This window comes from Phoenix dactylifera, chromosome 12 (genome assembly GCF_051530095.1).
Source record: "Phoenix dactylifera cultivar Ajwa chromosome 12, Ajwa_hap1_PhDact_Kaust_v1.1, whole genome shotgun sequence".
Classification (NCBI taxonomy): Eukaryota; Viridiplantae; Streptophyta; class Magnoliopsida; order Arecales; family Arecaceae; genus Phoenix; species Phoenix dactylifera.
The window spans coordinates 23,715,928-23,736,631 of NC_143201.1; the positions used below are offsets into that span (position 1 = coordinate 23,715,928).

The 20,704-nt window shown below is 37.1% G+C and overlaps 3 protein-coding genes across 4 annotated transcripts in view; 2 read left to right on the top strand and 1 right to left on the bottom strand.

Annotated features, from left to right (window-relative positions):
* Nucleotides 1-1,858: 1,858 nt before the first annotated feature.
* On the top strand, nucleotides 1,859-3,583 carry HPL1 (hydroperoxide lyase 1). Its single transcript, XM_008782704.5, has one exon. The coding sequence runs from the start codon at nucleotides 1,965-1,967 to the stop codon at nucleotides 3,420-3,422; it is 1,458 nt and encodes a 485-aa protein (XP_008780926.2). The 5' UTR covers nucleotides 1,859-1,964; the 3' UTR covers nucleotides 3,423-3,583.
* A 3,898-nt stretch (nucleotides 3,584-7,481) lies between these two features.
* LOC103700815 (ribonuclease 3-like protein 2) lies at nucleotides 7,482-12,654 on the top strand. Its single transcript, XM_008782695.6, has 4 exons — nucleotides 7,482-7,968; nucleotides 8,045-8,209; nucleotides 8,306-8,679; nucleotides 12,181-12,654. The coding sequence occupies exons 1-4, from the start codon at nucleotides 7,585-7,587 to the stop codon at nucleotides 12,350-12,352; spliced, it is 1,095 nt and encodes a 364-aa protein (XP_008780917.3). The 5' UTR covers nucleotides 7,482-7,584; the 3' UTR covers nucleotides 12,353-12,654.
* Nucleotides 12,655-14,599: 1,945 nt separating this feature from the next.
* EMB2729 (Alpha amylase family protein) overlaps nucleotides 14,600-20,704 on the bottom strand; it is a 35,608-nt gene continuing 29,503 nt past the window's right edge. For both annotated transcript variants that reach the window (XM_008782684.6, XM_088709192.2), the window contains 7 exons: nucleotides 20,439-20,516; nucleotides 20,156-20,266; nucleotides 16,334-16,414; nucleotides 15,419-15,523; nucleotides 15,124-15,209; nucleotides 14,954-15,008; nucleotides 14,600-14,832 (listed from right to left, as the gene is read on the bottom strand). In XM_008782684.6, the coding sequence (XP_008780906.3) occupies nucleotides 14,800-14,832; nucleotides 14,954-15,008; nucleotides 15,124-15,209; nucleotides 15,419-15,523; nucleotides 16,334-16,414; nucleotides 20,156-20,266; nucleotides 20,439-20,516 (549 nt within the window). In that variant the 3' untranslated portion in view covers nucleotides 14,600-14,799. The remainder of the gene's footprint in view (nucleotides 14,833-14,953; nucleotides 15,009-15,123; nucleotides 15,210-15,418; nucleotides 15,524-16,333; nucleotides 16,415-20,155; nucleotides 20,267-20,438; nucleotides 20,517-20,704) is intronic.

Genomic DNA, 20,704 nt, shown 5'->3' on the forward strand with positions numbered 1-20,704 from the left:
TCGTTGCTTTGTCAATTTGCTTGCTTTTGCTTCCGCCGACTGCACCTATACAAAAGTAGCATGAGCAGTCATTATACCAAAATAATAATAATAATAATAATAACAACAACAACAACAACAATAATAATAATAATATTGAGCTATGTTCGAGAGTTTATAAGCTATTGCAAAGTCTGTGATTCTGATCGGAAACATTTCTTTCCCCCCTTCATTTGTGACTAGAGCTAATAAAAGATTTTTCTGCTAATGGTAACCTTCCAAGTGCCAAACATGCCGGGTGATTCTAGATAAGATTGCCCCTTGATTTATTTCTTTCTCGATGAGAGATCATCGCCAATATTTACAATATTTACAAAGATTTTTTTTCGTACAATAGTAGCTCACGTTAATCTAGTATGGGTACTACCAGCAGAGTCAAGAAAAATAAAATGACACTTGGGTGAAGGGGCAGAATCGAACCTTGTCCACAAGACCTCTTTCGAATGATGAGTTACAAAAAAGGCAACCCAATCAGCAACTATATTCACCTCCTGATAAACATGAGCAATTAGTGAAGAAGTTTAGAATGAGCATGTGGGTTTCTCTTATTGGTCGAACTTATTCAATCAATTTTCTCTTTTTGGTTGAACTTATCCTAGGCATCAGCTGAAACATGTATCTCCATTATTGCGTCAGACACCTTGGGTTCATTCAAAGAAACATGGGCTCGACACAGCTAGGCAAAAAGTTTATCCGACTTATTTAGCTCGTAGAATTTTTTTTATTAGAATATTTTTTAAAAAATTGACATCTAGATATATGATATTTGGAAAAGTAATTTTTATATGTTTGATTGACCATGTGAAAAGCAATATATTTTAGAATGGCTTATTTTTGGTTGAACATCTTCTTTTCTAAAAAAAAATAGTGTAAAGTACCTATTATACTTTTAATAAAAAAAAAGATATTACTTCATTCTATCTAAAAGTTTAATGATATTCTGAAAAAAAAAATCCTAATTTTAAGATGGTGGAAAAATGACTGTTCTAATGTTCTATATAGATTTTTTTTCATCAAATATATAAATTTTATATTTTTAAGGAAAACTGCTTTTTCATCTTTTTCTTAAAAACTCTAATAAAATATGAGACATTTTTTAATTTTTCTATTAACTACATCTTTCTCCTCTCCTTCATGCGAACCAAAAGGGATCATTAATTGAAATGATTGAATGAACCAAGCTTAAACATAGCACGCCAATTCGCAAAAAAGCTCAATTTAAATCATTCAATGAGACAAGATTGAACCGAGGATGCACCAATTCATAAAAACATGCAGAAAGTTTTTTTTTTTTAAGATCATTTTTGAATTCTATTTATCTATTATTTGAAGCATCGGACTTTAGATTTTGGATAGTAAATTAGTAATTCAAGCTTTTAGATTAAAGTATCTAAGCCCAAAATACCAACCTAGATTTTAAATTTTTATCATTTATTCGGTTCAAATTTCAAATTTTTATTATTTATCTGAGTCAAATGGATCATCGAGTTCTCGGTTTATCTGATTCGGATGATTCATTCGATTTTGACCGATTTTTAACCAATTTGATTTAAGAGATATATCGGATCGGTTAGTCAATCGATGTCCGGTACAGCTGGTTGAAGCTGCCGGTCAGATCCAGTCTGCAACATGTAGCGTCTTAATTTCTTCTTCATGAGGCCCACCGTACCACCGGAGTTACACCGTGCAAGTACTGCGGGAAACCTCACATGGCCTACCTCAAGCCATCATCTAATTGACCACAGTCACCTCACGCGATGGCAAGCCTATCCTCTCGTACATCTGTCACCGTTAGCGGCAGATGCGAGAAAGCACGTGAGAAGGGAAAAAAGAGAATAATGCTACGACAGTGACCGGCTCCCATATTTAATCCCGAGGAGGAGGAGCTGAAGAGGAGAAAAAGAGGAAGAATAGGGGCGGTCATTATGCTGAGCGCCATATCGATGATGATGCGGCCGTCATGCGCCTCCACCGCCACAAGCTCTCTCCCCGCCCGCCCCATTCCGGGCAGCTACGGCCTTCCCTTAATTGGCCCCCTCAAAGATCGCCTCGACTACTTCTGGTTCCAAGGCCCCGAGACCTTCTTCCGGAGCCGCATGGCCACACACAAGAGCACCGTCTTCCGCACCAACATGCCGCCGACCTTCCCCTTCTTCGTCGGCGTCGACTCCCGCGTCGTCGCCCTCCTCGACTGCTCCTCCTTCTCCGCCCTCTTCGACCCCTCCCTCGTCGACAAGCGCAACGTCCTCGTCGGTGACTACATGCCCAGCCTCGACTTCACCGGCAACACCCGCGTGGTCGTCTACCTCGACCCCTCCGAGCCCGGCCACTCCCCCGTCAAGAGCTTCTGCCTCGACCTCCTCAAGTCCAGCGCCAAAGTCTGGGTCTCCGAGTTCCTCCGCAACCTGGACCTCATGCTCGCCTCCATCGAATCCGACGTCGCCAAGAACGGCTCCGCCGGCTTCGTCATCCCCTTGCAGAAATGCATCTTTTCTTTCCTTTGCATCAGTCTCATCGGCGCCGACCCGTCGGCTTCTCCGGACGTCGGTGAGCTAGGCTTCGCCATGCTCGACAAGTGGCTTGCTCTCCAGCTTCTTCCCACCACCAAGGTTGGGGTCATCCCTCAGCCTCTAGAGGAGCTCCTTCTGCACTCATTCCCTTTCCCCTTCTTCCTCGTCAGTGGCGCCTACCGGAAGCTCTACGAGTTCGTGGAGAAGGGCGGCCAAGAAGTGATCGAGAGAGCGGAGGAAGACTACGGGCTCAAAAAAGATGAGGCCATCCACAATATCCTATTCGTCCTCGGATTCAACGCCTTCGGCGGCTTCTCCGTCTTCCTGCCCTCGCTCATAACCACTGTGGGGAGGGATAAGACGGGACTGCAAGGGAAGCTCAGAGAGGAGGTGCGGAGAGTGATGCAGAGCAGAGGGGAGAGCGTGCTGAGCTTCGAGGCGGCCCGGGAGATGGAGCTGGTCCGGTCTACGGTCTACGAGGTGCTCCGGCTGAACCCGCCGGTCCCGCTCCAGTACGGGCGGGCGCGGGCCGGGTTCGAGCTAAAATCCCACGAGTGCTCGTACCGGGTGGAGAAGGGGGAGCTGCTCTGCGGCTACCAGCCGCTGGCGATGCGGGACCCGGTGGTGTTCGACCGGCCGGAGGATTTCGTGCCGGACCGGTTCCTGGGGAGCGCCGGGAAAGAGCTGCTCAATTATTTGTTCTGGTCCAATGGGCCCCAGACGGGCACGCCAACGCCGGCCAACAAGCAATGCGCGGCCAAGGACTACGTGGTGGAAACGGCGTGCCTCCTCGTGGCCGAGATTGTTAACCGCTACGATGAGTTTGTCTGCGACGAGTCCGTCAACGTTACCAAGCTGGTCAAAAAAGAGTAGGGAAGGGTAAATGAATAAAGTTAGAAAGTCTGTATTATTTTTTTCCTTTGCGTAAGTCTGTTGCTTTTGAAATTTCATTAACGGCATTTTTCCGTTATAATGGAATCCACGAAAGCTCTTATTGCCCGCTACAACGGATACAGTGACCATTATTTGCTCTATTTTCTGTGATCTAAAATTATTTAGTATAATATAACAATGACAAAATGGTAAATAATGGAGGCTAATAACTTCGCGGGGGCACAAAAATTTGAGGAAAATTTGAATCTGGGAAAATATTATTTAGTTAAGGAAATAGTGCAAACACAATTAATGAATATTAATTTCCCTACATAAGGACTGTTATGCAGAATAGTTTTTAAATAAGTAACTCTGTGCGGGCCCTACATATATGTATATACATACAAACTGTTATAACGGCCGCTATCAGGACCAGGGTTGGTTTGTCTTCTTTTGCTTGTGGGCATGGGGTGTTTTCTGCGGTGCTTGGGGGGATGCGTGTGCCTCGTGAGTTTTGTCGTTCGCTCTGAGGATATGTTATCCGTGAGGTGCCCAGGATTTGATATTATTTGAGGTGTGCATCAATGGATTTGCTTATGATGTTATTGGACTTGCCAGCCTTTCGGACACCACAGGAGAGGTATAGCTGTGTATTTGGGGTGCGCGTTGCATGTTTATTGTCTTCAATTTTTATTCTGTAAACTAGACGGGTCGCTGCATGTCATCCAGAGATTTTATCTGGTACGCTTCTATTGTACTTAGAAAAAAAAAAAAAACTAGACGGGTCATACATACAGCTAATGCGGACAGGGTGCTGAAAGCTCTGTTACAACACGTGTTACTTGCTGGGCTTGAAGTAAAAAGATCTTGTTCAAGAAAATATGTACAGTGTCGTATCTGTCAAGTGGCTTACTGTTTTGCGTTTGATACATACACGTTTGCTTGCTTAATTTGCGTACGGCACATGCCACAACTTTTTCCGCAGAAAAGATTATCAAGATAGCAAAGCTCGTAACTTGATGTGTAAGATGTTGCTTGATTTAAATTCTAAGTGAAATGCTTAGAAAAAAGGGCTCAAAAAATATGCTAAAAAAATATGTAGATTAGCAAAGGTATTAATAGGAAGCCTCTAAGTAGAATTTGACTAGGAGAAAGGATGATCCACACGATGTGGGGCATTTGGCTTTAAGTAGAATTGAAGGGTAAATGAGGAAACATGGTAGATGAGGACGCAATGAGTGTATGGATATGAATTTCCAAGGTTCACTTTTGTTGAGAAAAATATGTTGGGATCCATGCAGGCGTATGTTTAGTCCTACATTGGTTATTCGTTGGATAGATCTTGCGTAATTATATAGGATCAAGAAATCCAAATAATATCTTCTCGCTAGCCATTTTGGATGAGGTCTTGGGTTGCTACAAACATATCTTCTTATATTTTTTTTGTAGAAGCAGACAAAGATTTTCTACGGAATCATCAATTTTTTTTCGTAACATCAAGATTGACGTCGTTCAAACATGTATTTGTTAGCTTAAAGCTTAAGATCGACATAGCAACAGGTTGAATCATATGGGTTAGAGTCAATAATCACTAGCATTAAGCCAGCTCTACATCTAATTAATAGGTTCGAACGGCAAACACAAATCTGACTTAATTATCTACTGAATAGATAATATGACTAATTACATGCAGCAAATTTTGATTATGCGTTTTTCTCTAGTTGCTGATCATCCTTAGAGATGGGTACGAACGACCAGAGTTCGAGCTCCACCTCCATCTGATTTTATTTGAAAGTTTTCTTCTTTTAACTTCTCCAAGGAAAAAAAAAAAAAAAAACTTTGTAAGATCGAATCTAGTATAACAAATTTGACTTATATAAACTTGCTTATGAACCAATATAATGACTATCCCAAACAGACATAGATTACTTAAGTAGTTCTTTTGTCGCCTATTGCTCCGTGAAACTGGAGTTGGTACATGCATCTATATCGACATAAATGTGACAAGCATACATAACTAACAATGCAACAAGTCATTACTACTAGGGTAGCTAGAATAGATGCCAAATCTGACTTTGTACCAATCTTATGTGTCTTAAAAAAATTCTTGATTCTCCAAACTGAAATTGAAAAATGAATTAATTGAGCATAAATATTTTTTTAATCAAAAAGAGAGGGAGATCCAGCTTCATTATAATTATAAAGGTCCAAATCTACACTATATTAATTTTGCCCATCTAAAGAATATTATTTGATATAAAAACAAAATTTTGTTACATAACAATGCCTAGCTTTGAAAATAAAAACATGTTACATAACCAACCTCAATCCCGTCTCACATCTAAATCCCATAGTTACATTTCAAATGCCCTAAATTCATTTATCTCTTTTTTAAAACTAATTTCTCTCTCTATCAAACTATTTCCTTTTATCTCTATCTTCATCTCAAACAATCTTATCCATCTCCAATCTCCAATCTCTATCTCATATTTTGGTTCTTTAATCTTAATTTCATTTTATATATTCAATATTATTTAATATGTCTTATCTAATCTTATTTTTTTGGGACTAAATATGTGTCACTTCAACTTGTATACTAGCTATTAGAAATGCACACTTAAAAAATTCAAATCCAGAAAAGCTGATTGCTAAATAAAAAGGTATGACCAGGCCTAGTATCGCCCAATCACAACCAGCCAACTTATGTACCTTAAAGATCGTACACCCTGCTCAAAGCAACGTAATGGTAGTTCGATGGAACTTGCATCAAAGAAAGGCGGAACTTTTTTCATGTGACAAGGAAAAGCAGAACTCAAATAGGTAAAAAAGCCATTAATTTTGGACGACCACATCATAGCCTTACATGCCAAGCAAGTGGGTCGACGGCCCAGAGGCCTGTGAAGGTGGAGAGACGAGGGGCTAAACAATTCGCCGAGACGGCCCATGCAGAGGATCAAATGCCCCACGTCGGTTTCCAATGGCATCCGTTCCTTATGGTTGGAGGATTGCCAAAGGGAATCTGACCAAAGGAGCAGTCGACATCATTGAGATCGAGAAAAATGGGTATTTTGCTGAGAATTTTCTCTCTCATAGAAAAATGAAGATTATGAGTTGATTTCTCACAAGAAAAATGATGAAGGAAGCAAACCATCTTCCGGAAGTTGGCCAACCCCCAATGTATTCGAGATGGCCCTTGAGGATCTACTGAAAATTGAATGTGGTTTTTCGATCTGCTGCGAAGCGAAAAAGCTCAGCATCAATGGTGTTCAGGATTCATGCAGTGCCTGATGATTACTTCTCAGTGCATTTGCTGAGTTCATATGATAATAAAGACAAATGTTAAATACTCTGTAATGTAGTGGAGGTTGGATTAAGGCGAATGCCGAGGCTGCATTTGGAGACCAAATGGTTAACCAGAAGGTACATAGATTTAATTTTTGTAATCATCCACTAATAAGCTAAATAGCGAGTAAAATTACTTGTTGCTTGGTTGACAAAAGCGAAGGATGGTAAAAAGTAATATTAGAAAATGGCTCTCAGGATGCATTTACTGCTCTGGGAGCATACCATTACCCAAATGTTTATTTTTCTTTCGTCGGGGTAAAACTGGCTTTGATTTATGATTCTCGTTCACAACAAGTTAGTAATTACCCTTCTACTTTTTTTCTTTTATTTTTATTTTTCAGCAAATGAACCATAAAATAGGAATGCACCTAAAAAAATTAAAATATAGCATATTTCGGAGCACACTAGACAGTTCACTCTTTCCAACTTAAAACAAGTCTTTAGAGTAGTTGGCCACATATGAAGCCATCCAATCAATAGCCTAATTGCTTTTTTTAATCTACACAAGATCCTTAAAACACTTAATCAATGTACCCGAAAAAAAAACTTTAACTTTTTGATGCAAAAAAAAAAAACTTCATCAAGGCATACAGATGTTTTAATTATAATAAATAAATATAATGCTGAGGTAAATAGAATGTGGTTGTCGACAGCAGCGTTCGAGCGTGCGCGGGCCGAATCCAACAAATAATTTCGACTAACTTTTCCTGAAAGTAATCATCCAGCTTCACCGACGACCGGAAGTCTTTTCCAGATTCGAAATCACAAGCCCACTTCACCCATCACACCGCCCCACTTCGCCCATCGCAGGCGGACGATGCTCGGCCCCGTCGGCGCCGACTTCCCGGCCTCCTCCTCGTCGCCTCTGGTCGACGCCAGCGACGAGGGGATGCGCGCGGCGGTGGCGAAGATGGAGCGCCTGCTTGGTTACTCGTTCCGGGACCCGAGGCTTCTGGAGGAGGCGCTCACACACTCGTCCCACACGGAGAACCTCTCGTACCAGCGCCTCGAGTTCCTCGGGGACGCCGTCCTTGGCCTCGCATTCGCCAACTACATTTACCTCACTTACCCCAGCGCTGACCCCGGCCAGCTGACCTCCCTCCGCAAAGCCAACGTCTCCACCGAGAAGCTCGCCCGCGTCGCCGTCCGCCACGATCTCTACCGCCTCGTCCGCCGAAACTCCCCCAGTCTCGATCAGAATGTGTCCATCTATCTATCTGAGTTATTGATCATAAAAAAAAGACGAATATCTTCCTAATTCTTGATTTCCTTATTAGGTGGACGAGTTCACTCAGTCGGTGCTGAGAGAAAGGGAGGAGGGCTTGGGAGAGCTGCACTACGGTGGCAGCATCAAAGCCCCTAAAGTTCTGGCCGACATCGTCGAGTCCATCGCTGCCGCCGTCTACGTCGACTGCGATTTCAATCTTGAGGCGCTCTGGAGGGTAAATTCTGAGAATCCGAAAGTTTTTGCTTTTGCTTTCGCCTCTTGTTTGCTTTTCTTTGTTCTTAGAATGCCTTCATCGTTGGAGTGGGAGCAGGTAATTAGGTGGATGTTGGAGCCAATAATTACGCTGGAGAATTGGGATGAGCAGCCGGTGACGACACTCTACGTATTCTGCCAGAAGCGTGGGAAGAGCGTCGATTTCGAGAAGTGGAAGAAGGGACAGACGTACGTGATGAATGTGTTTGTCGATGGCAAGCTCATTGGAATTGGGTCATCGGAGCAGAAGACAATCGCGAAGCTCAACGCTGCGAGGGATGCACTGGAGAAACTGTCATGCTCCGAGGCAGAGTATATGGATACGGAGCCGTATTTGCCTGGAGAGGATGGAGCAGGAGAGCATATAGAAGGATCAAAGCAGAAGCTCAATGAACTGTGCAGCAAGAATCGTTGGCCGAGGCCGGTCTACAAGTAAGCTTCTCTCTCTTGCTTCAACTTATGTCTGACTCTGTTTTTCGAGTTCTTTTGTTAGACTGGGAGCTTCTGTTATATTTGCGAGACAAACTTGTTTTTTTTTTTTTTTTTTTCAACTTCTGTTTCTCACTCCATTTGGAAGATATGAAATCTTGAATTGTGTTTGAGCTGCCTTCCATGCAACATCTGTGGCTTCTCTGATTGTTGCGGCAGGCAGTTGTTAAAATCACGGCGGCATATGGATTGATCTATTGATTGTTGCTGGTTTTGATAACCAGACTGTTTAGTTTTTTCAACTTTTAAATCACATTTACATACTCGTTTTTACTGAAATTATGAAGATCCTAACTCTATTGCCATTCAGTGTATCAGTTTGTACATAGACTCTTATACTGTTATTACACAGAATTAAAGAACAAACTAATAAAGCATATAAAAAAATAGGAATTTGAACCTATGAAGAAAGGAGGGTTCTTGATGGATACTTTGGGCTGTTGAATGAGGGTCTTAAATGCACCCCGTTTTGTGTGTATATAATATTATACATAGCACAAAGGGACAAATAAAAATAATTGCATAGAAAACTAGAATTTTTCTTATTAAGAAGAAATATCGACCACATGGAAAAGTCTAAAATGCTTTATTATAGAGGGGTTAATGTCTTCCACTCCCACTTCTTACTATACCAACTCTGTTATTAAAATATAGAAGATCCTACATGTACTTGAAAACAATACCAATATTTTGTTTAAAGCAAGTAAACTAAAATATTTCTTGTATAATTTGCTACAAAAACTATTCTACGTGGTCCTAGTTGTCGTTCCTTGAATGCAATTCATGGTGAGGCATGCCAAGGGTGAAGCACAACTTTATTATTATTCTGTAAAGAGTTTTTCTCCTTTCAAAAGAGATGTCCAAATGGCGAGCCTTATGTCTATCAAGGCTCAAATTTAGGTCTATTGAATTTGAAGCTCTTGCACCATTTTAAAAATAACTTCGTTCACATAAACAATAATAGATTAGTTTTTGTTCCTTTAGTTGTATGATTACATTTCTGAAGCGGACCTTAGGCCTCCATCCCATTGACATGCTCTTAAGCAGTATTTGTAACTGCAAAATGTTGCAAAGATGTTGCACATGGTAGTATATTTCCACTTTAGTAAATGAGATGCGGATACGATGTTTTTTTTTTGTCCACTCAAATCCACAAGGACACTCTTTCAAGAGTTTCAGGGTATTTGTGCAAATACAGAGGACAAAGGGCCTGATTATCATCATGTTCAATGAAGATCAGTTGCCAGGTGATGGCAATGAGGATGACTATCTAAAAAGTTACTTTAACTTTTCCTTTTTATTGTGACGACCACAAATGTTGTTGTGCATATGTAGAATAACAATTAGAAACAATTTTGAGGGCATGCACCTGTCTTTTCATAAATTCCTCTGAGGTTTTGTCAGCAAATATGCCAAAATGAGTTAATTTCATAGACACTCTATAACTAATTTCCTTTAGAAGAGAAGTTGTTTATTATAACAGGACCTCAAAGTTGTTGCACATTTAGCCATAAAATCAACCAAAAAACATGAGTTTGAATTTATCTGCATTCTTGCAAATGCTATGCTGTTGTTTAAAATGGATCATTAAATCTATGGTAGAATAAAGACGAACACACAATGTTTTATGAGCACCCAGCATTATGGAGGAGGACAAGAGGGAAGGTGTGGAAGTCTCAACAAAACTTATTTTAGGAAACAAACAAATGAACTTTGAATTTCTAACCCAACCAATCCTTACGAATAGTGCTTTAAAACTAGCAAATGTCACCATGCAATTCAATACTTCAATCTAAAGATGATGCAAACCTAGCTATTTTAAGACAAAGGAAAAGTTTTATGGACATAACCTAAAATATTTAAACTTCTAGATTGTTCCAAATTTGACAGAAACATAACAGAAAATCAAAAAAATATGAACCTGTAGAATCTTTAGGCTTTGCAGTTGCATGTCGCATTTACTTGAGGCTAATTTATCAAACTGAACTTTTGTTTTGGAACTCTATCATTGGTATCACTATGATTTTCATTGCTTTCTCTTCTGTCCTGCACAGTTCAAAGCTTCTTATTCAGTTTGGATTGTGCTTGTTGACTTGTTGGGATATTCATGCTAAGACAAAGTTCCTCCCAACATCAAGGAAAGAGCTAAAAAATTATGAAGATGGAAATTTAATGATGATTCCTTTATATAAATAACCATTTATTGAGCTTGATAGTAGAGAGTTATCCCTGCGATTCGGTATAAATAACAATTTGAGCTATTGGTGGAATATTCTCATTTTTGTGGTTGAGGAATCTCACATCTTCTTCCCTCAGTTCCTCCAGTTCTCTCCTTTGTGTTATCCCCAATCTATATTCTTTTGTAGCTAGCATTAGAGTTCAAGGTATCTTATATTACTTGGTATCAAAAAAGCTGGAGTTTTTCAGCAATGTCAGAGCAAGTTTGATTTCTTTGAAAAAACAGTTTTAGTTCCTCCCACCAAGTAAGTTCAATCCCTTGTGTTAAGAGTCTGATCATGCAAGCTTGTTTGCTTCAGGGTGAATGAATAATTTTTATGATTTAGATTGTCACACGACAGAAAATCTCAATGGAGAATCATGTGACTTCAGTAATGATCTTTAAGAAGATGGCCTGGCAGAAATCAGAGGTCCTCTATTTTTCCAAGATGTGATTCTTCATTTGGAATAAACATGGCACTGTTGGAGAATATTTCATAGATCTTGTGCATAGAAATGGGAAGCAAACCTAAAATGAAAACTAAGAGGAAACAAATCAATTTGAAGCTGCTATTGCAATCTGCTCAAATATTTAGGGACAAATTTTGAGTTATGTTTAAAGGGGATATGATTCTTGGAAACACATCAAGCTCAAAGGAACAAATAAGAAAACCAAATGAGATTCTCTCTCTCTCTCAAAAAAAAAAAAAGAATGAGATCGAAACTTGTATAATTAATTGAGTTGTTGGCTGGAATGTGTTTAGTTGCAGTAATGTAAAAAGAATATTCGAAGAGAAAATTGAGGAATGTCAACTACGTACGAACAATTGTTAACATGAGATCAAGACCTCTCACTCTCTCTCTCTCACGCTCGCAGATGCTTTTACAATAATATGCTGAATCAACTATTGGCTTCTTTCTGTTTTTCTGATCATGTATATGTGTCATATCTTTGTATATATTTCTTTTTCTCCCTTGAAAATAGGTGGATAATGCTTAAATTGTATAGCTTTCTAGTGGCTTTGTAGCATCTCTAGCATCTATACTATAGGAATGAGGACATAAGTATCATTATATTTGTAATCACATCGTTGAACAATTTCATGGTTCATTTTTTTCTTTTAGTGCCCCGTTTGAAGAAATGGCATACTTCTGAATTGACGTTCTTCTCACACTGCCAGTAGATTGAGAAATTTAACCTGCACTAACATATATTGAAATTTGCAGAATTGAAGGAGAACATGGACCTGCTCATGACAAGAGATTCATTTGTTCAGTTCAAGTTAAACCTTCACATGATACTTTTATGACATTGAGTGACCCAAAGTCAAGGGTGAAGGATGCTGAGAATGCAGCAGCATGCAAGATGCTATCTGAAATACTGATTGGTGTTGATTAATCTGACACACCTCCGCTCGTCAAAAGCTTCATTATGGAAACCAAGTTAACTTTTTTCCATTTGGGCATGGTAATTTATTGGTTTAAATTGTAGTGTAGGTCACCGTTTGTCAGTATTGTTATTTTATGGGAGTTGTAGTATTTATGGGCCATATGTTCTTGCGAACTATGTGCATCGATTGGCTATACCTTGCTGGTGTCTGGTAGTTGGAACTGGTAAAGTTGGTACCTCGGATTGATCCATCTGACTTGATGCTTTTTGAGAAGTTCATCAGTTAAGACCCCATGCTCGTGAGTGCTCAATCCTGTGCCGTTGGATGGTTCCACGCAATCATCATTGTGTGCTCTGTATGTAGGGCTGCTATAAGGTAGAAGTTATTTTAATATATATCTAATGCCAACAATTATGAGCCAACATTTTCGCAGAGCTTTTCTAGCTTTAGATCATCTATAATGCCACGACAATACGCCAATTACTGGAGAATCATCAAAGTGACATTACGACCGCATATAATTCAGTGAAAAGATTCCGTACCCAAGGGAACTGTCACAGTGCTTCTATATAAGCAATTCAAAAGTCTATTTCTCAAGTTACCTACATCTTTAACTACATCCATCTATTTGTCCCTCTTAAAAAAGCTCACTTGAGATCCAAACTTTATGCCGGCAAACTCTCTTGTCCATAAATTATTAGCCGGACCGGTAGTAGCAAGTTTTGGTTATTTGTTGCTCCTACTAAAAATAAATTTTAGAGTAAATTACAAAATGCCCCATAAAGTTTACGCTCATTATACTTACACTCAATAGTTTGTAAAATCTACACTTATATTTAGTTAAACAGATAGCATTAGTGGAAACATTTACTATATATGAAAAATCAAATTTTCTCTTGAATAGGTAGGAGGATATATATATTTTTTATTTTCTTAGGTAGTTATTATATTATTTAAGATTATTTTAGTTATTTTTTAAATTTTTTCTAATGTGGCATTAAAAGATCCTATTTAAGGTCAATGGCTTAACTAACCTTTTGTTATGTTATAGAATAAAATGATGGATAAAAGTAAACCTCAAAAGGATAGGTATACATTTTTCAAATTATTAAGTGTAAATATAATTTATCTTTAATATCGAGGAGGATTTTGCAATTTACTCTAAAATCTAATATATATTTACTAATGCAATTGATAATACAACTCTAAATTCTAATATAAGTTTAAGCTTATTATATTTATACTCAATAGCTTGTAAAATCTACATTTACACCTAGTTAAACTGATAGCATTAGTAAAAATATTTACTTGATATGAAACATCAAAATTGCTCTTGGATAGATGGGAGAATACACATATTTTCTTATCTCCTTTGGTGACTGTTATATCACTAAAACTATTTTAGTTTTTTTTTTTTTTTGATGTGGCATTTAGATCCTAATTAAGATTAATGAGTTGACTAACATACTGTTAAGTTATAGATTAAAATGTTGAATAAAAGTAAACCTCAAAAAGATAAGTAAATATTTTTCAAATTATTGAGTGTAAATATAATTTAATAGAAAATTTTACAATTTACTCTAAATTCTAATATATCTTTTATTAAAAATATATATTAGATAACACAGCTCTCAAGATGCAAGCTACCTAAAACTTCATAGTGTTTATTTTATTAAAAAAATACACTGGCAAATTACAATCCAGCAATTCAAGATCCTGAGGGGCAAACCTTTTTTTTTTTTGATGCATAAAGTATTTGTCCTAAAATTCAAACATGTGCCATTGTATTTAACAATCCAAGCCTTCTACTAATCGACCAAGTAATGACCCTTATAGTTTATTTCATTATCATGTCAATATTGCTTAGATCTAATAAAAAGAGACTGTACAAATGGATGAATCCTAAATTGTAGAGCACCAAACTGCAAGACTGCAACTGATTGCGTGACAAGCATCTGCCTTCACAATAAGAATAATTAGAAAATTGATCTTTATCACTCTTATTATAAAAAGTTCAAATCATTATATATATATATATATATATATATATATATATATATATATATATATATAATCTTTTAGACAGATAGAGCCTGAACACAACAGAATAAAACAGACCGCCAAGAACAACAGTGAAGATAATAACCACCATTGCTTGAACCACGCAGGGCCTACTTTCTGGTTTGTTTTGCTGCATACGACGTGGTACTGCAAAGAACCCAGAAACTGAATTCATGCATGACATCATCATACGAAGTGGTAATCCTCTGCTTAATTCCACCTGATGTATAGTTTGTTCAAAGCTCTTAAAAACCTTCGAACACAAGCATCACTGCAGCTCCATTACATGCACTAGAGATGCAGTCTTTGAAAGCACCCAAAATTGTTAATCTCCTACCAATTTCCATTAGTAACCCCAAATTAATTATCAAACTGTTGCAAGTGGCAGCACCATTCACATTCTCAAAATTCGCACCAATTTGTATACCTGACAACATGTGGTAATTAGAAGAACTGTATGCATATTGGAATGAAGCTAGTGCAAAAATTAGAATCTCTTCTACATTCTTTTTATGATTGACAAAATTTCTTCTCATGTTATTACCTACCTGAGCACTTCTACAAGGCAATGCCACCTCCAAGGAGTTCCGACAACCATCACTCCTGCAGAGATATTCAAAAGCAGCAGAGAATCGAAATTATTTCCTCAACGCAGAGATATATTGACATAAAATACACCAAAATATCATAATCTGGAGAGTTATATATGGAAGAGCACCTTTTGGTACTTGTTCTTCGAAGATACTGATCACTCTTAAGCTCACCTTGTCCACCATAGCTGATTTCATCAGTGTTGAATATTATCTGCGCCAAATTCAAGTACCAGTAAATGCAACCTAACAAAAACTAACCTATTATTTTGATTGTTTTTGACATCTAGGACCTATGGAGAAGAAATAATGCTCCACGTGTTCTAAAGACAACATATGCATGAGAAAACCAGAAAAAGATATATTACTAAGAAAATGCATTTGCCAGGGGAAAGAGACAACTAGAATGATGACGTGATATACCTGATATTCCCCAGCTTCTTCTACCCCAATGCGATATGCTTGATATGAGGTTTCTGGATGAAAGTTGAACATGAACAGGAGTGGTCCTCTGATGTAGGATATGACCTGCATAGAAAATATGTAATTCAGATTCTTTTAGTATCTTTAATATAAAATTTGTCCAGCTAGTTATAAATTAGTGTGGACATAAAAAAAAAACCACGTAAGCTTCCTTTCTAATGATTTAATTTTGTAAAATTGTTTTGGTGTTTACTTGCACTCTTAGAAAACGTAAATGTTGTAGACTTGTAGCAATTACCATTATATCTTATAAAAGGTCAAAAAGCTGCAACATCCACGAGCATTTTACCCTTCTATTTGGTAGAAACTTGTACTGACAATTTATAGAATGTGTTGCATTAGGAAGGCAATATCATGCTCCACGTATATCACATGTGACACTGGAAAGACTGTCATATATAGCCCATATAAACAACCCATATGAGTTCCATTAGCATGCTAGCTAGCTCATTATCATAAGGCAATAGTTCCCTAAATGATTTATCACTTGCTCGATTTAATGATGAGATATTGAATTGACTGTGAAACCTCCTCGAGTTTCAAGCTCCCATACTTTGATACTGTTTTGCTTCTCAAAACAACACTGGCGGCATCCTCTGATCACCTCTGCATCATCAACTCCATATGATATCTTTACTGTCCTATTCATCAAGGCATTGCTAAAATTTATGTTGCCAGCTACCCATGATAGGATATTTCTGATATCACTCTCCCACAAGCCTCTAACTGATTACTCGGTCTCTCAAAAAACATGAATCACAAGGACCTAATTCCAGCTGATGATCAATGCATAGAAAATGTCTTTTGATGGTTATCTATAATAGTAATACAGATAGAAATGGTGAGACACCATACCATACTAGAGTCATTCACATGGTGAACATTTGACAGACCTCTCAAAAGTATTTGTTCATTTTCATCCAGCCTCATCATGTCCTGCAAAAGAAGATAAAATAACAAGCTTAATTAGGGTTCTAATTAATCCCAGGTCATCCATGAAAAATCTAAACTATCAATAAAAATAATTGTATATAAACATGAACTCATATGTACTATCTCATATATTAAGGATTCACTTTATGGCACAAACTGTGTTTCTTTTACTTTATCCCTACTCTTTTGTCCACCCTTGGTGTTTCTGTACTCATTTTCTGGTCAATTTGCCTACATGATCCATATTATTCTGATCTATTCAACAAAATAGAGCTTCTATGGCTCATCTATCCATATGATATCAGAGGTTCTTGATGACCATATAACATAGAGCCCATCCATATGAATCTTTTTGCCAAGGTTGCTGTAGAAGAATATATCATGAATCTTGAGCACTATGCACTAAAACATGATGAACATTAAGGTTGGACAGAGGTCTCCCAACTGCATGCAAATGATGACAATAAAATTATGATGGATACAGCAAAAAATCGGATAGACAACAGGCAAAATAGAGCTAGCAAATTGAGAAAAAAGTCATCAATGAAGTGCAGACAGCAACGATTTTAGTTGTTAGAGGTAGTAGCAGGGTAGCCTCAGCAGGTACATTTATTTTAGCATATGTATGTTTATTGATGTTTTTGCGATGCTTTCTTTATTTTTTAAAATCAGTGTGGTTTATATAAAACCTGTGAACCATCCATCGAGAATGGTTTACAGAAATACATACATAAGCATGTACATACATGGCTTAATGAGAATGGTTATCCTTTTTGGCACTCGCCTCTCAATGAGACATTGGGTCAATAACAGGACGAACTTGTTATAGCATGCTTCTTGGTAAGTAAATTGTCCTGTACCAAACTTCATGAATCCTCATATTGAAGGGAAATTGAAGAATTTGACAGGTAGCTCTAAAAGAGAAATTGAAGTATTTGACAGGTAACTCTAATGTCATATTGCTGAATAGAAATGGACATCTGCAATCGCGCCCCCAGAACTGGAGCTATGTTGCAACCTTGAATAAGTAGTTGCCAACTCCCACTATTATATTGTTTTGATCAGAAGTTTAGGTAAAAAATTTATGTGAAATATTTATTAAATATTGACATTCAACTTATCACATTCAACAATACAAATTACAAAATGACCTAACAAAATTAAGCAAAATTAACTTGCAGAAGCATGCAGTTACAGCATCCAGAACTATTATTGGAAGATCAGTGGCATTAAAGCAATTCAAGGAAGGGAGGTTCAGATTGCTTTGAACAAAAATATGAAATATGCCAGTAAGACATTTAAAATGGAATGTTTATTATTGCAGCTTGCATATGGAAGCTAGCAGGATCAACAACGAAATTTTGGGGCAGAAATGTTGTAGAATTTCAGGTGTCTAAACCAGATTTTTCAGCGAGCAACCACAAATTTTCAGCTCTGACCTTGCACACTAGAAATAGGAAAACAGAGTCAGAGACTCAGAAGGTAATATTCAGCAAAATTTAAAGCATCAGATTATTAATCAGGCGATGTCTGCTGTACCATCAACTCTTCCCCCTTCCTATAGCTGCTATCATTTGCATCTTAATCAGAAAATTTGATACATAACCAGGGAGGCAAAGATCACAAAGGAAAACACAACTTGTTTTTACTGAATTAGAGGAGCTCTCCTGGGATATTGTCCCAGCAATTAGGATCAATGTGTAGTTAGTTTTGAAATCGACTCCTTGGCTTGTGGGTGGACCATATTCTCTCAGTTCATGGGAAGGAGAGGTTTAGTTATGTTGGATAAGTTTGCAGGTCCTTCGCAAGATGGAAATATACCACTCAATATGAGGCAAACAAAGGATGGATTGTGTTGCTGACAAAGAAACTATTATCAAAGTAAATACCAAATGAGCTTTTGTATGCAGTATCAAAAAGTATGGAAGGCTATAGCACCATAGGGTCAAACAGGATCTGAAAAGCTATGTAACTACACAAAAGCAATTACTTCAAAAAGTTTATCACCAATGAAGATGCCTTAAAAGCTTCATAAAAACCAAAAATCTAAAGGAACTGACATCCCATATCTAATGTTGGCTTTAACAATATTCATAGGAATTACTACAATATTTAGAATTTCTTGAAATATTTATACGCTATATTGACTTAACATAAATGGCAAAGAAACTAACAATTAACAATAATATATGATGCAAGCATTTCTACTAAAAGAAATTGATTATTCCCACCAAAACTTATTAAAACAAATAGAATACAACTCATCCAACTAAGCCTTAATCTCAAAGTTTAGCTCAAGTCAACTCAATTAAGTCTTAATGGAAATAGTTAAAGTTAACTACATGAATCCTTTTCCTCAATTCCACTCTATTTAGGAACATACTTTCTACAAAATGTAAAGATATCAAGCCCTTCCTAACTATTTTATCCCATGTCACTATACATCTACCTCTACCCTTCTTTCCTTCAACATGTATCAAATCACTCTTTTATAGCGGTGCATTTCTTGGAATACGTTGTACATATTCAAACCATCTAATTTATGGTCTCTATTTGTCTTCAGTGCTACCTCAACCTTTTTATGAATGACTTTATTTCTTATTATTTCTTTTCTTGGATTACAACACATCCATCTCAACATTCTCATTTCAGCCACACTCATCTTGTGCACATGTTTTCTAATTGCCAACATCCCGTACCATAAACTATACCTGGTTATATGGTTATTTTATAAACCTTTTTCTTCAACTTGCCGGATATCCTATGACAACATAATATCCCAGTTGCACTTCTCCATTTTATCCAACATGCTTTAATCCTATGGATCACATCCTCTTCAATCTTCCTTATGAGCAATTGATCCTAAATACCAAAAAATGATCACTGCTAAGAACTTCATGATCCTCAATTCGTACTTCACCTTCATCTCTATTTCTAATTTTACTAAAATTGCATTCCATGTTTTTCATCTTGATCCTACTTAACTCGTAGATTCTAGTGTATTCTTCCATAATTCCAACTTACAATGAACCCTGATCTTAGCTTCATCCACTAAATTATATAATCCGTAAATAGCATGTTTCTAATTTTACTAAAATTGCATTCCATGTGTTTCATCTTGATCCTACTTAACTCGTAGATTCTAATGCATTCTTCCATAATTTCAACTTATGATGAACCCCGATCTTAGCTTCATCCACTAAATTATATAATCCGTAAATAGCATGCACTAAGGATTATTGCCTTGAATAATGCACAAAGGTAAGGACTTAGAGCAAATCCATAGTGTAAACCTATTGTGATTTGAAGCTCACTAATATTACTACCAATAATTCTCATACTAATAGCTACTCCATTGTATATGTCCTCAATCACATTAATATATCTAATGAAAACTCCTTTCTTTTCTATCACTCACCATAAGACTTCTCTAAGGACTTTCATATGCTTTTTAAATCAGTAACCACCATATGAAGATCTTGTCTATTTTCTCTATCTTTCTCCATGAACTTTTGAAAAAAAAAATATATATTCAATATATGTCTCTTTTCTCTATGTTTTTCTATTTGTTTTAATATGCTATTAAAAGAAATAGAATATTCCAAAACATTAACTAGAGTAATCCCTTTTTTTATTCCATTATAGAACATATTATTGTTTTCATATAACCCTTTTCCCTTACTATACTATATGCTATGTTATAAATCACCAGAATATAATGGACAATGATACGAAAATCCATACCTTATCAAAGTTAAAAAGATCATTATGCACTCCTTTTTCTGTCAACAAATCCCATCGACGATTTGCATAAGTATATGAATAGTTGTTGCTTGTCATAGGAAATTCAACTTTCTGGTAAAAGAAAAACAAAAAAAGAGAGGCCTCATCACCTTGATTTCAAATCAAATTAGGTGAAAATATATGTTCAACAAAAGAATGAAAAAGGATAAACAAATACAAGCTAAAAAGGAATACATGCGGAATGAGAAATAGACAACAACAACAACAACAATAATAAACTTACATATGGATGTCCAAATTCATTGCCCATAAAATTGAGGTATGCACGCCCACTAATGGTAAATGTAATTAATTTGATCATCTGAAACATGAAAAAGAAATAATACTGAGAAAATCTCCAATTGTACTTTCACCAAACTAACTTGGATTCTGATAAGGTTCATTTTTAAGACAATTGCTTAACAATAAATACAAAATAGATTCCTCTTCAACTCATAGCACAGAAAATGAGGGAACTGAAAGTAGCCTTTTAGAATAGCATTGGATAAA

Coding starts and splice junctions, on each gene's coding strand:
- LOC103700815 (XM_008782695.6), top strand. CDS start 7,585: ATGCTCGGCCCCGTCGGCGCCGACTTCCCGGCCTCCTCCTCGTCGCCT. Junction 8,210..8,305: donor ATCTTGAGGCGCTCTGGAGG/GTAAATTCTGAG, acceptor GAGTGGGAGCAG/GTAATTAGGTGGATGTTGGA. Junction 8,680..12,180: donor TGGCCGAGGCCGGTCTACAA/GTAAGCTTCTCT, acceptor TGAAATTTGCAG/AATTGAAGGAGAACATGGAC.
- HPL1 (XM_008782704.5), top strand. CDS start 1,965: ATGCTGAGCGCCATATCGATGATGATGCGGCCGTCATGCGCCTCCACC.